This window comes from Leptonotus elevatus, chromosome 18 (assembly GCF_054856555.1).
Source record: "Leptonotus elevatus isolate MCC_2025b chromosome 18, RoL_Lele_1.0, whole genome shotgun sequence".
In the NCBI taxonomy this organism is placed as follows: domain Eukaryota; kingdom Metazoa; phylum Chordata; class Actinopteri; order Syngnathiformes; family Syngnathidae; genus Leptonotus; species Leptonotus elevatus.
The window spans coordinates 4,043,790-4,058,474 of record NC_141256.1 but is presented as its reverse complement, the minus strand read 5'-3'; the positions used below and the strand labels follow the sequence as shown (position 1 = coordinate 4,058,474).

The 14,685-nt window shown below is 37.8% G+C and overlaps 2 protein-coding genes across 16 annotated transcripts in view; both read right to left on the bottom strand.

Moving 5' to 3' along the window:
• disp1 (dispatched homolog 1 (Drosophila)) overlaps positions 1-5,277 on the bottom strand; it is a 72,108-nt gene extending 66,831 nt beyond the window's left edge. For both annotated transcript variants that reach the window (XM_086060702.1, XM_086060703.1), the window contains exons 1-2: positions 5,151-5,277; positions 3,710-3,782 (exon numbers count right to left, since the gene is read on the bottom strand). The gene's annotated coding sequence lies outside the window, so the exon portion shown is untranslated. The remainder of the gene's footprint in view (positions 1-3,709; positions 3,783-5,150) is intronic.
• A 3,566-nt stretch (positions 5,278-8,843) lies between these two features.
• Positions 8,844-14,685, bottom strand: part of LOC147158308 (uncharacterized) — a 49,048-nt gene continuing 43,206 nt past the window's right edge. For all 14 annotated transcript variants that reach the window (XM_086061451.1, XM_086061452.1, XM_086061462.1 and 11 more), the window contains 6 exons: positions 14,000-14,164; positions 11,872-13,278; positions 11,745-11,786; positions 9,557-9,622; positions 9,325-9,391; positions 8,844-9,246 (listed from right to left, as the gene is read on the bottom strand). In XM_086061451.1, the coding sequence (XP_085917577.1) occupies positions 9,173-9,246; positions 9,325-9,391; positions 9,557-9,622; positions 11,745-11,786; positions 11,872-13,278; positions 14,000-14,164 (1,821 nt within the window). In that variant the 3' untranslated portion in view covers positions 8,844-9,172. The remainder of the gene's footprint in view (positions 9,247-9,324; positions 9,392-9,556; positions 9,623-11,744; positions 11,787-11,871; positions 13,279-13,999; positions 14,165-14,685) is intronic.

The following is a 14,685-nucleotide window of genomic DNA, read 5'->3' as shown; positions in this document are numbered from 1 at the left end:
CCGCCCTGCTCAATGAATGCCTTCCTCCTGTTCCAGTAGCCCATTTCTCAGAGTGTCCTGGTTCCACAACACCTAACGTGGACCACGTTGACCTGGGCGACGTCCAAGTCGGTATGACTCTTATCATTATTTGTATCACTCAACCGAGGTATCGGCTAATAGCTCATTATACAACAACGCTCAAGATGTATAGTTATGTTTATTCTTTAAGGTTATAGCTGGACCTGGTTTTAGTCCTCTCTGGTATGTTGATGAGGCCACCAGACATAGGTATGACTCCTCTAATGGCATCTTAAAGAAGTCTCTCTCTCTCGGGAGAAAGTGTCTGGTTTTGGAAAACGTTTAAGAAGAATATTATAGGCTATGGCCACTCCTGCTTTCAACGATTCAACCTGGAGAGCAGACACGATGGCGAAAAAACCTCATGTCTGTGTATTGCAACAATCTAGCCTAGCTGTATCACCCCGAGCACTGCAGCTGTCACCGTTTGTATATTTGATATACTAATGGATACCACAAAGGAACAGGTGTTGCGTATTAGTGCCACCATCCTGCAGTCAATAGACTTGTCCGAGTATATCATTATAATATTTGGCAATCTGACTTTTAAATTTCCCAAGGAAGGAGGGAGCTTTCCCAAGGAAATGGAAGAGGCACAGTGGGAGAAAACAAATTAATGCGCTTCAGGTGGACCGACTCCCAAGACAGATCAGAATCAATGGAATGTCTTTGAAACTTGATCTTTTACATCCCCACTGTCTCTTCTGGCAATTGCTTTGTGTTGAGTTTGTTCAAATATCGACCACAGATGGAAAATCTTGCATGTTTGGCTTTGACATTTAGGTTTTATTGTTTTTGTCAGCGGTGGATATTATTCCAGACTGAGTTTGTCTTTGAGCTGAATAATTTTGGACATGGACAACGGTCAGTCCCTACAGTACAGGTCAATTTGTTATTGATATTTTAACTGAATATGAATATTAAAATCAGTCATCAGTAAAAGCCTACTTTCTTAAAAGCCTGATTAACACAGTGTGCGCTAACCCTTTATAGGGTACACGCTAGCCCTTCAAACTGCTTGACTTGCCCCACCTCATCAGTTGTGATTTACGTTTGTGAGAGAGAGCGAGAGTGTAAGTGAGCAGGTTGATTCCCTAGATCTTTCCTTGCTTGTTTAGCTCTTCAGATAAATCCCCAAAGACATGGCCTGTTCCCCCCACAGAGCGCAGCCTCATTAGGATGTGTTGTACAAACACAGGAATGTTGACTGGCTGAGGGTGCAATAAGGGTCTTTCCTCCCAGGGACACATGTTTCTTGCTGCGGACTGACCCTGCAGTTCTGTACCTTGTCTAATTGCATTTGGCTCATTTGCTGCCAAACCCAAACGTTCAGCACTCCTGAGCCAAACCAAATGTACTTTGTACCCTATCTGAGGCATGTATGACAAAACTTCAGGCTTTAATTCAGTGTTTTTAGTGATGTTTGTTGAGAAAATGAACAGAACTTCTGTTTCCATCACAAGACTGGATAAAGGGGGCAGAGTTTCTTTCTTTTCACATTCTTCTCACATTGCCTTTGGAATAATAGTCACCCCAAAAATGGGCACAAAAAGCAAAATAGTTTGCTAACTTGTCGATTCGCATCAGTGCTACTCGACTGTGATAATTAGCATCTTGACATGCGTCGAGTCCATCGTAAACGGAGAGAATCCGGTCACTTTTCAAAATAAAATATTTTAAGCCTCAGCTTATCATTTAACCGGAAATACATTACTTTTCTTCTTTTTCAACTGTGCGGCCCGGTCCAAAGTGGCCCACGGCCCGGAGGTTGGGGACCACTGCCTTAGGGTACTGTCTACATGAGGAAGAGGCAACTTTGGGTAATTCCACCTCACCCCTTCCAATTTCAAAATTCAGATTTCAGATGAAAATTTTGAATGGAATGGAATGGACTGCTATTTATATAGAGTTTTTTAAGCTATAATGCCCAAAGCGCTTTACAAAGCCTCACATTCACCCAGTCACAGACCAGTGGTCGTCTGTGGCCGCCCAGGGCCAAGTCCGCTGCCAGGTCCACCCCACAAATTGGGGTTTGGTGTCTCGCTCAAGGACCCTTTTGACGTCACGTGGTCGCCAGGGGGTGAGGATCGAATCCACAGAGACGACCAATCTACCACTGAGCCACGCCGCCTCATTTTCAAGCGTCAAGATGCAATAAAATGTATTTTTTTTGGATTTTTGAGTTTGTTTTTGCTTCAAAAACTGGCCCTCAATAACTTTTAACAAAGTGACACAGATCAATGTTGATTTTTGCTATTTACGAGCTGGCGAGAGCCACCGTAAATATGGGGGTCGATTTGTAGCAAAAAATAAAATGATGTCCAACCCAAAAGTAAAGGCCAACCAGCAACCAAAATTTAGGTTGAATTCCAAATCATCGACATTTGAAAGTGAAACTAAATGTAATTACTTAACAATTAAAATTGGAATTCTTACATTGCATTCTTCCTGTTTCTGACGGGCTGATACAAAAATGGCACATGGCAACAAAATTTGCAAGTTGCAACAGGAAAAGTTATTTCAAAATGGATGAATCTTCTGTATCAACAAGTCTTTGGACACTAATGTGATGGACACGCACTTCCAAAATACCTGGCTTAGGGGGTAGCCAAAGCTATTAGGCATGGCTAAAATGTTGAAATCTGACTTCGGGATAGGTTTCGTCGCTGCTGAAAGTAAAATGCTTATCTCAGACATATCAAAATCCATATCAATAACAGCACTGGTAGCAGAAAGATCCGCTTTAAACATTTCCTTCTAAGTGGCTCTAGCCTGCTGACCTGTCAGCACCAAAACAGTCATACAGTCAGTGTAACAGTTTCAAGTCTCAACATAGTGAAATGGAAATTAGGCACGCTGGTGCCACAAGGGCCCTAGCCTCAGTTTTTTAGGTCAACATCAAAGAATTGCAGCACAATGCAGTTTGAATCATGGACAGCAGCTGCGAGGATCAGTTTAGCCTTTGCACCACAACGAGCAGGAAAAAATTAAACAAAAAAAACAAAAAAATTGCAGCAGTGGAAGTCACATCTCTAAAAATACAATATTAAAGTCATACAATTTACTGCACTGTGCATTTTCATTGTCTTCCATGTGGATTAGTCTTTCATGTGAAATAGAATGCATAAAAAAAACATAAAATGTGTTATGAGATGACTTTTGCGTTATTGTTTTTTTTTTTTTTTAAACGGTGGAAAAGTCGACACGTCAATTAGTCAACTATCTGCTAGTTGGTTCAACCCCAAGCTAATACATTTGTATTGTTGTGGTTGTAGTAGGTGGTGGTGTAATACTTCATCTTACATCCTTTCTCACCGCACAATTAAAGGATCCCATGAAAATCTCCATATGAGAAAATTCACTCATAAGAACTATCTGCTTAAAAAAAAAAATCGAGGTCAGAAAAATTGTTGTTTTTTTATTTTTGTTTTTTTTTGTTTTGATGGTGATGTACTAAGACAAAACTGCTGTTGTGGCATAGCATTCACAATACTGCCCCCAAGTGGCTGTGATGTCAAATATCATCAGCATCTGACCAAATACATCCGTAAAAAAATCATCACTTAGTGTAGATGCATCCCTGGCTGTGGTTATATGAGCTCAATGTGTTTTCCTGTTTAATGGAAACAAATATTTTTGAAATACTTACAGTGACCACTCTGGATGAACTTTCATCCCAGTCTTCTCTTCTTGACTGCAACACAATGGACTCTCTCTGGTAGCTTTCAAAACGTGCAAGGCGCAGTAAAAAGAAAAGACAAGAGAGTTAAGATTATTAATGTTTTATTTAGTTTATTTGTTTAATTACGACAACGCAGGTTTTCCGTCAAGTTAGTTACCTTATTCGACACTTAATGATAATAGATTCCTCAAACCACTTACTGCAACTTTTATAAAAAAAAATTGCTTGACAAATGTTTAACCAAAGGACTTATTTCTATTACTATTACTTTCAATGATGGGAAAATGATTGTGTGTCTTAACAGTTATTAGAGGTTCAAAATGTGCTCGTTATGTTCATATGATGTTGAGATGCTATAAGAAGAGGATTATTATGTCAGATATTTGAGTAGCCAATCGAACCATCATCCATTCAACAAAAAAACGACTGTGATTTTTACTTACAATATGGGAATTTACTTTTGTTACAAGGTGCATTGTATGTAGCTACTGTTTTGGGGGCTACAAAATGATGGCAGCACAACAGCGTGCTGGTTAACCAGGTTGGAATGTCAGTTGAGGGCCTTCCTTCGGGCCTTCAGTTTTTCATCTGAGACTGTGAAAATCGCATGATTTTTATAGTTAACATCATAACTTGTGATTAGTCACATATTTTATATCGGTTCTTTTTTTGTCCAAGTGCAAGAAAAAAACGGACATTGAACAACTGTTTACCACATAGTACCGTGTTGTATCTTTCAGTTCACTGGTACAGTAATATTATAGTACTTTATAAAGTTATTGGAAGATAAGAAGATAGGTTACTATACAATAAAAAGAAGTGTAAAACTTTTGAGTCATAGTTTTGTTGACTGTTGAGGCTGCAATAATTAATTAATACAGTATTCCAAAATTTTGGGAACGTATCACCAGCGAAAAGTGAGGGAACTCTGAAGGGTGAGGAGCGAGGTAGGAACCACGCCCAATACATGACTCTGTCCGCCGACTGACCAATCAGAGCCGTTCACGGCAAAATAGCGCTAGCAGGAGAATTGCCGGTCACGGCAAAATATCCACTGCCAAAAACTAACTTAGTTACGTTTACTAATGTAGCTTAACATTTCTTCAATAAAACGGTTAAGTATATACAGGAAAATGAACAAATTTTAGACTGGAGCCATGACAGCTGGGTACAGATGAGGTTCCGATTTCTAACTTCGGTCTTGATTTTAAATCATAGCTGGCTGTGGTTCTTCATGCTGCCTAGGCCACCGTGCAATTCATTCGCCATTAAATGTTCCGAAACAGTCACGAAAGGTTTCATAATGCTAGCTAATGTGCAATATTAGCTAAGCGGTCACCGCTGACCAAACAGCTGGCTGAACAACAATTATGTTTTGCGTACTTTAACAGTCAAGGTGCATACTTACATTCATGAAGGCAAATCACAAGAGTGATTGGGAAATTATTTCTCGCCCCCCAGGAAAGTTGTTGCCGGATGGAATCACTGAGGTAACCACTTTGCAGGCATCACGCACCATGCTGGGGTGGGCTGGCAGCTGCGTACAGTTTGTTTCCACCATAAAACTTACAAATAGATGTCGCCTTAAGTGCTACATAAAACGTCAGTGCCGCTGCCATATTGGATAAGGCATCTTGCCTCATTCATTCACAAGGAACAAAGCCAGATCTGACATTTTGTTTCACATGTAAGACTGAGCATTTACTTTTAACCATTATAACATAATTTTGCTCCAAACCAATGACTCGTTTCTATTCGACTATATTTCCCATAATTAAGAAAGTGTACTCTGATTGTTATTAGTTGGTTGTCAAACTAAGGGCCAAGAAGGCAATAGCTGTGGCTGACATTTGAAATGGTCATTCCAGAACTGGTGGACAATTTAAGTGCCAACATTTAAAAAAAAAGGAAAAAAAAGTGATTACATTGTTATGGCTTTAAGAAGTAAAGGGTAATAAACCCGCATTTTTGTCAATCCCATTCATGCGCCACAATTGAGGTCCAAATTCAGGGATTGCGCTACACCAGGGGTAAATTATAATCCAGTCAGAAATCTGTGTAGCCCCAGTTAAATCCGTCCAGCATTTTATTTGATATTCTAAAATATATTTATAAATTATTTTCTCAGCCCCACTTTGTATCAGTCTAGCCTCCATTTAATAGGGGTGGGAATCTTTTAATGTCTCACGATTTGATTCCGATTTTTGGATCTGCGATTCGATTCAGAATAATTTTTTGATCAAGAACGATTTTTGATTCAAAATGATTTGGTTGACTGATTTTTCAATCATTGATGTGCAATAAATTGTAATGATCTACTCCGGTCTGACTCACTAATGCTAATTAACGCGCTACTCGCGGCACTTTTATCACTCAAAAGAACGGCTCTACACTGCAAAAAAACAACTTTTATTGGAATAACTTGATCGTGACTTTTTCCTTCTACTCTCTAATTTGTCTACAACTTAACAGTGTATTAGAACCACACTGCCCCTAAGTGGCCAAATCGGTTACAACATGAACAGCGCTCCAAATAAACCCACACACAGACAAAGGCAAGTCAGTATAAAATAATTTTAATAGAATCGATTTTGGGTAAGTAAGTATGGTTCTTGCACAGGTGTGCCCCATGCTGCATTCAAGTCAAGTGAGAAATCTGACTTTTCCGACTTCAAACCAGGTAGTGTACGGGAACGCCCCCTTGAACTTAAGAAATCCCACTAACAAAGTCGTAGGGAAAAAGGACCCCGACTTTAATGTGATGTCACTCTACAATGGCGACCCTATGGAAACACATACCGTGAATGGTAAAACACAATTTACTTGAGTATAAAAATAGCTAGCTTTCTTCATTCATAAATATATGACATAACTTCATGTAACACAACAAATGTGACAGTATGCCGCTATCTCCATGTATGAAATTATACGGTGAACTACTGAATTGAATGGAATGCTTATGAAATAAGATAAATACATAAATGAAGCTAAATTGGAAGAAGGCAAGTTTGCTGGGGGTCAAAATGTGTTTTGAGGAGCAAAACAAACAAAAAAATGTATCACTATTCACCATTTTGGTTGTTTATTTTCGCCTTGAACGCTTTCAAGTCGGAAATGGGAAAAGCCATCTTCCCACAATTGTAGACCCCTCTTTAAATGTGCAGTTTTATCACATTAATGCACTGTCCAAAAAGTCTTTAAACAGTTCCTGAATTCGGAAACAATGAACAATAGATGAGAGGAATAGGCCTTTCTTACACATAGAAAAAGTCTGAGATCTTTGTGTTCATGAAAAATGTCAGCAAAAAGAAGTGTTGCCATTAATTTGCATAACTTGTACATTACTACTGTAATATGTATGTGTGCGCGCGTGTGTCTGTCAATGAGAGACATGAGCATTTTCACACTTTGTTTTATTTTTTTCCCTCCAGTTCTTTAACTTGCATTTAATTACAGCCAATGCACATTTGCCACATTCAATATGGCGGGTGTGTTAACGTATTCAGCTACAGCGCAACACGGTCTATGAGTCATCTGTATAAAGGACTGTGGTTTGCACAGCCCACGCTGTGGGAGCGTTGGTGGCGATTCTCGCGAGAAAAAACATCAGGCAGAAACGTCTGTGGAGATTACAGGGAAACTGTTTAGCGCAGCCTGCCGGCCACTGTATACAGTTTGACTAATTATGATGGCAAAGGCACAGCTGCAAACAAGGGTTTATACAGTATGTGTGTAAAATTTAAGATTCATCGATTTACATGAGCTATTTTTAAGAGCCAATGACTATAACCTTCCTGTGATAAATATTGGGAATGGCATGAATCCTTAAAACCAGTGAAAATGCCCAAATATATGGCCAATGTCTTCATAAATCTGAGTTTCAAACTTCATAAGACTCAAATTTTTCAAATGTTTGGTATCATTGTCACAATTAGTTTTTTTTAAATTTGACACTCAAAGAAAAATAAGAGTTGAATTAACAAACTTGTCATACAATGTTAAAATACAGTACATAGTAAGGAATACAAACAGCACAGTTAAGGTAATTATTACTAAAAATTCATGACATTTGAGCCATCATGCTGGTTGGAGTAAGACCACAAGCAACCAAATACAAATTTTAGCAACTATTTAAAATAAGAATGAGACACTGAAGAAAAAAATAGCCTTTGAATACGTGAGGGATCATGTGTGTCATATTTTAATAACATACATTTTAATAACGTATAAGCTCAAAGTACCTTTCAGTGTACTTTAGTAAAAAACGTGGATGAGCATAAAAACTACATTTACAGTCAATATAGAAAATTAAATAAAGTTTCACAAAACATGGCCACAGGATTTACTTACATCTTGACATGGATCTCTCTCTCTCTCTCTCTCTCTCTCGCACTCTCTGTCTCTGTCTCTCTTTCTCTCTTTTTTTAAATTTAAAGTTCCTTATTGAAAACTAGCCTAACTGTCAAAATTAGGTTATTTTTTCCAAATAAAAGGCATGTCTGACCTGGGATGCATTTTAACTATTTAAAAGGGGTCTACAGTCTACGGCAAAGACTGCTTCTACTGGAGCATTGTAACACAAATTTATATTTGTTGGAACACATCCTAGTCACTAATCACTAATATATGCAAACACAGTAGTAAGTCATAATAACAGTAGGTAGCTGTATATGTTTGTTTGTATAGAAAAAATAGAAACAGTGTCAGTGCTAAGGATTTAAAAGTTAAAGGGTGCAAATGACAAAACTCTGATCTAGGGCTCATATCAGTCTATCGTTCACTTCTGTATGTGCCCCCATGCATTTCTTTTATCAGTCAAATCAATAAAGGTGCACGTACTATACATGCTATTTTACATGATTAAAGACTGACGTTCTCGCTTTTCAGTCATGCAGCAAGTTGATGCTTGGTCAAGTATGCGACATCCGAGAAATGTCCACGATTCATCATGCCCTGTCACAAAGATATTATCCAAAGTAACCCATGGCTGAAGTCGATTATAAAAGGCAGATAAGACACATTTTGCTGTCGTTTGTGTTGGCATTTATTGCAACCACACAAATTCAGAATGAACAATATTTTTATAAGGCAGGCTACTTAATTGTCTTACATAAACAAGTTCATTTCTTTCAGGCTACAGCTTATAAAATACAAAATAAATGATTTTGGGGGAAAATATATGTACATTGGCAACTTAAACTTAACACTACACATATACAAACTCATCATGTCAAGTCAAAAAGTTAACTTGTATTATTGGACATTAAAAATACACATTTGATTTCTATAGTCACATTTCAGTTATCTAAGAGTCATTTTAAAACAACAAGTGTTGATAATTTAGTGCATTTAACATTGTACTAAATTGTACAGAGAGACAGATTTCTTAAATCTGAAATAAAGCCCATTTTCTGTGATAATTGATCTGATTCAGATATTGGAGTATGACTCATGGCTATTTGAGTTTGAGCTTGAGTTTGCAGTGTCTGACACGCGGTAGATATCTGCGGGATAAACAACAAACTGCTTGATTAGAAGATTAATTCAAATATTTGGAAGACAAAAACAAATCAATAACTTACATCTTTTCCCACGTAACTTTCGGAACCATTTTTTACCACTCAATGAGGAAGCACCACCACTTGTGCTCTAATAGACAGATAACAAAAGAAGAAGAAAAAAACATTTAAAATCAAACTAACAAAAGAGAACTTTACAGTGTTGTCATGTTTGACAAACGTAGATACAATATGAGAAACTGACAGTTTGTAAGGATGTGTTTAGTGTAATGCAATGAGTGGCAAAATCACTTACTGCAGTTTGTTTGGAGCCAGAGCCTGAGCTTGATACAAGTCGTTTCTTGGAGAGAGCGGCTCGGACCTATAATTATAATCAAAGTAAAAAATCAAGAACTTCACTCGGTGGGACGGTGGTTAATGTTGGGAATGAATAATGAAATCATTTTAACACTTGTTGCTACATTTCACAAATGTAGGGGAGACCGGGGCTAGTTGTATCACTTTTTGTACTTTTATATATTTCTTGGAATCAATACATCATATATAAACTAAATGTATACCCGATGAAAGACCAAAGTCTTAGGTATATTTTTTGTATTCATGTAACATTTCATATTTTATGTCAGTACAGAGGTATAAGCCATCAAATAGAGGGAGTGAACATGTTGCCTCATTAATTAATGGGTAAGTTGTCACACTATATGGGGTAAGATGTCACATTAGATTTTGCAACTAATAAAACAAGGACAAAATGATCCTGGTTATCCCCCCCCCCCTTTTTTTTACAGCCATATACATTGTTTATCATTGTTCTTGAAAATTTTCCATAGTCATTGAGCAAACTTTAACATAAACTATTATGAAATCAATTAAAGTCCTTAGGAACTGCTGACATATAGGTCATAGCTCTCAGCCTCAATGACTGTTTTACTTCCCTTAAACTGGAAATTTGAGATTAAATTGAATTAAAAAAATAATAAAGCATTTGTTACACCGTGGTGTGGTTTGTCTGTCTTTGTTCTTGTTAAATAATCTGCGTTTCCCCTGCCATGTGCCGATGTGTTACCCTCGTGTCCGCTGAAGCGTTTGTCACAGCCTTGTTCTCATGAGCCTTTTGCCTTGTCACGTGAGTGTTTTTTGGTTCACATTTTTACCTTCCTTATTGGAGTGCCTTTTGTTGTTTATCTCTACCAGTGCCTTGTTTTTTCCCTCATTTTTCAGAGGAGATTTTTTTGTTAAGAAAAAAACTCTAGCCATTGATTGGCTTTTTCCTACTCTGCATCTGAGTCTTCCCACCTTGGCCACGTGTCAGTATTTCTGTTAATGGATGGATGGTTCAACATGAAACGTAAACTAGTCCTGACATGTGGGCATACTGTATGTAGTTCCAACAACAACTCGAAAATCCATTTTTAAACAATGAAACAAAACCTAGCAAACTAATTTCCTCACTCTTCAGACTCATCATCGGAAGAGCAATTCTGGCATATGTAAACCGAGTTGCCAGAGGTGCATTTTTCATTGGCCAATTCTTTGCATATGTGACAACAAACCCCAAAATGACTGAGACAAGTTGCCTCAAACTACCATGTTGGCTAATACTTGCTCTAGTTTGAAGTTAGCTTAAAACAAGATGCCTGAATCTCTCCTCTGAGTCCACATAATTTGCTGCTAGAATTTGTCTATGTTCGACGCCTGTTTCAAAATATATGAAGTTGAAAAATTTGACTTTAGGTTGTGCAAAACAGATAACTGGCACTCATTTCAGCTCACAATGTGCTATTATTCTCTTCTCAGACAGTACACAACCCCTGATAATTTATAGCAGGGGTGTCAAACTCGTATTAGCTCAAGGGCCACATAGAGGAAAATATATTACCAAGTGGGCCGGATCGGTAAAATAATGGTCTATAACTTAAAAACAATTGCCACCAATTATACACAGATTTTCACTATTTATGGGCCAGCCCAAAATTAACTCTTACATCTTAAGTTAAGCTTGAAATATTTCTGTGAGTGTAGTTTTTTTGTTTTTTGTTTATGGTATGAAAAATTGACATGAATCATTTGGCTTATCTGTAATAGCATATTTATTCCAAATTAAATTTGAAATAAGAACAAAAAAAACTAAGTGAAATTTACTCTATAGTACGAGTCTCGTGGTAGACTGAAAAGCATCTTTGAGATTTGAAGTTTAGTCTGGCTATAATTTATCTGTGAGTAATTGTTTTCCTTTCACCAATTATTTCACGATAGACTGTATATAACAAATTGATTCAGAAACAGAAACAGAATGATCTGGAAAAACATAATAAGTAATAGTATTAGGCCAGAGTACCCATTAATTTGTATGGTTACTCTAACTATTCAGGAACATTGTGCAAATCAATCTTTCAATCTAGGTTACCAAAAAGCTTTATGCAGTAACTCTTGGTGTATAAGTCAAATAAACCTTTTTGATAATCAGCCATTACTGAAATTACCTTTGAATCCAGCAGTGTCCCAAACACTAAAATGAACAACCCCTAAAAAAATAGAAAATAGAAACAAGACCAAAGTTACATCACTCAAAATGTACTGCCCAAAAAAAACAATTAAGTAAGAAAATACCTGTAGTGAATTGAAGAAGGCAAACGCAATGTGGATCCCCTCATTTGTGGATGATATCATGGTTCCTACTCCCAAAGACCACGTTAATCCAAACAGAGGAGTCAAAATGATCACACATCTGGCAATGACAACCAGTGCGTGCTTCTCATCAGTATGCGCTACCTCTCCCACACCTCTTCTCAGCATTTTGAACATGATCACAATTAAAATCAAGAAGTTAATAAGAACGACTGTCAAGGCTGGGATCACCAAAGCCAGCAGGGCTTTGGTCTTGACCCAGTTCAGCCAACATGCATCGTTTCCCCTGATGTATCCTTTTCCTGGGGCTGTGGCAGCAACAGTCACAACGGCTATTATAAGAGGGCACACGTAGCCAAAAAGAAAGCCAATCGCCATCATGCCTGATTTGGACATGTGGGAAAAGACCATGATGGTTCGATAGAACAGAAGAAGGCCGGACGTGAGCATCCAGAAGAAGAGCGCCAGGTAGAAAAAGTGCATAAAAAATGTCGCTGCGGTACATGGTCCCAGTGGAACTGTATGGTCCTCCCCTGGGTTTTCAAGGGGGTTCTTGGCATAAGAGGCAGCAATTATGAAACAAATGTCTGCAATCAGCAAAGACAGGGCAGTGTTCACAATGCACACATGGCGCATGAACGCAGTGCTGTTCCTCGTCAAGGCTTTCCAAACATATGCTTCGATGATGAGACATATGACCAGACTTGCCATGGATATGCCAACTCCAATATAGGTGATAACATCCAAAGCAACCCGTATTGATTCGGGGATGCCTGTTGCCATCAGAATTGAGAATGAGGTAAGGTGGTTGCAATTGCAGGTCACTGTGTTGTTTACATCGGAAACCACCTTGCAACCTTCGTCGTCCCAAGCTCCGAAGTTGTCAAAAAGCGTAAAGTTCCAGAAGACGCATTGAGGATTCTGTGTCAGGGAGTTGTTCTGCTTTTTAAAACTCAGACTAATATTCTGAATGTCTTTTCTTATCCTGATAAGCGCCACTGCAGCATTAACGCTGGCGTTAAAGGAAACTGATGTGCTGTTGGTGTCTGTGTCTGTGAGTGTGCTGTTAAAGCTGGAATTCCTCGGTGGCAGGACATTATCAAGGGTGGAGAAAACAATGGTGGTGATGGTGAGATTGTTAGTGTTGGTGTTTGGAATATCAATGACAACGCTAGAGTTTAATTCCGCCATGAAGGAGTTATTGAAGCTTGTCCTGTTGAGCAGAATTAATCCAGTTTTGATGGTAAACTCCCCAACTAACTCATCAGATATAGTCTCCATTGAATTAAGCAACTCGGAACTGTCATTGCGAGTGACATTTTCTCTCAGAACTTCCCAGGATTCTCTTGCGTCGTCACTAACGAGGACATCCACTGTGTCCAGTACGTTCTGCAAATGAAGACAGATTTCCTGGTGAGATCCGTTGTGTTATTACACTGCACTGTAAATGATAATTACGGAAGAGGATTAGGGCCAGTGAAGAGAGAAAAAAAAGGTTTTTAAAATCAGAATTCAGATTTTAAAGTAGGAATTCTGACTTTAATCTCAGAAATCTGACTTTAAAGTGATAATTTTGACTTTCTGACTTCCCCCCAAAATTCATAGCTCTCAATCACAAATTCAGAATTTTCACTAGTCAGAATTCTCACTTTAAAATCAGAATTCTGAGAATAAAGTGAGATTAAAGTCAGAATTCTGAGATTAAAGTCAGACATCTCACTTTAAAATCTGAATTCTTAAATTAAAGTAAAAATGCTCACATTAAAGTCAGAATTCTGAGATTAAAGTCAGCATTCTCACTTTAAAGTCAGAATTTTGAGATTAAAGTGAGATTTGAGAATTCTGAGAATAAAGTCAGAATTCTCACTTTAAAGTCAGAATTCTCACTTTAAAATCTGAATTCTGAGATTAAAGTCAGAATTCTCGCTTTAAAATCAGAATTATGAGAATAAAGTGAGAATTCTCACTTTAAAGTCATAATTCTGAGATTAAAGTCAGAATTCTCACTTTAAAGTCAGAATTCTGAGATTAAAGTGAGAATCCTGCCAACACTTTTTTTCCTCTTCACTGGCCCTAATCTTCTTCCGTAGATAATAGATGGTCATCATACCTGCATGACAGTTTCATTTACTTCAGTAGAAACATTGGCAATGACGCTCAGGATGGAAACGATAGCTGAGATGGTTGCAGATGAATTTGTAATTTCTTGTTTTTCCTCCTTTACAACTTTGCTAAGATTTGCAGCAAATTGTGGTACATCCTCGTCAACCAAATCCTAGAAATACAAGATTACAAACATTTATGAAATGATGTACATTTCTGTACTAACCAAAAAGAAATTCGCTGGAATCTTAAAGCTACTGTAAACCTTCACAGCAGAGTAGACATTTTTATCATTTGCAACTAGGGGTATCAAAATGAGTGCATTCATTTTGAGTTAATTTATACTTCCTTAATCACCACACATTTTTTTTAACGACCGATTAATGACCACCCCTTACTTTAAAAGCCTGTACTGGGGGAGTTCCAGTCGCAACGCAGCGGACATGTCCACGTCAAAATTGAGCGGTAATAAATGTAATAATGCATATATTTGTGGAGACTGGGGTCAAGTTGTATTTTACAAGTTTAAAAATGTGCAGAAATTCACAAATTATTTCATGTTAAAGATTAGATAGTTCTTAATATGAAAGGAAAAATGCACCGAGTTGTCACCGTCCTACAAATGCAATTATGCCATCTAGTGGCAGAAAAATGACCTCAACACAAATCAATATCGCACTTGTGTTTTACAAT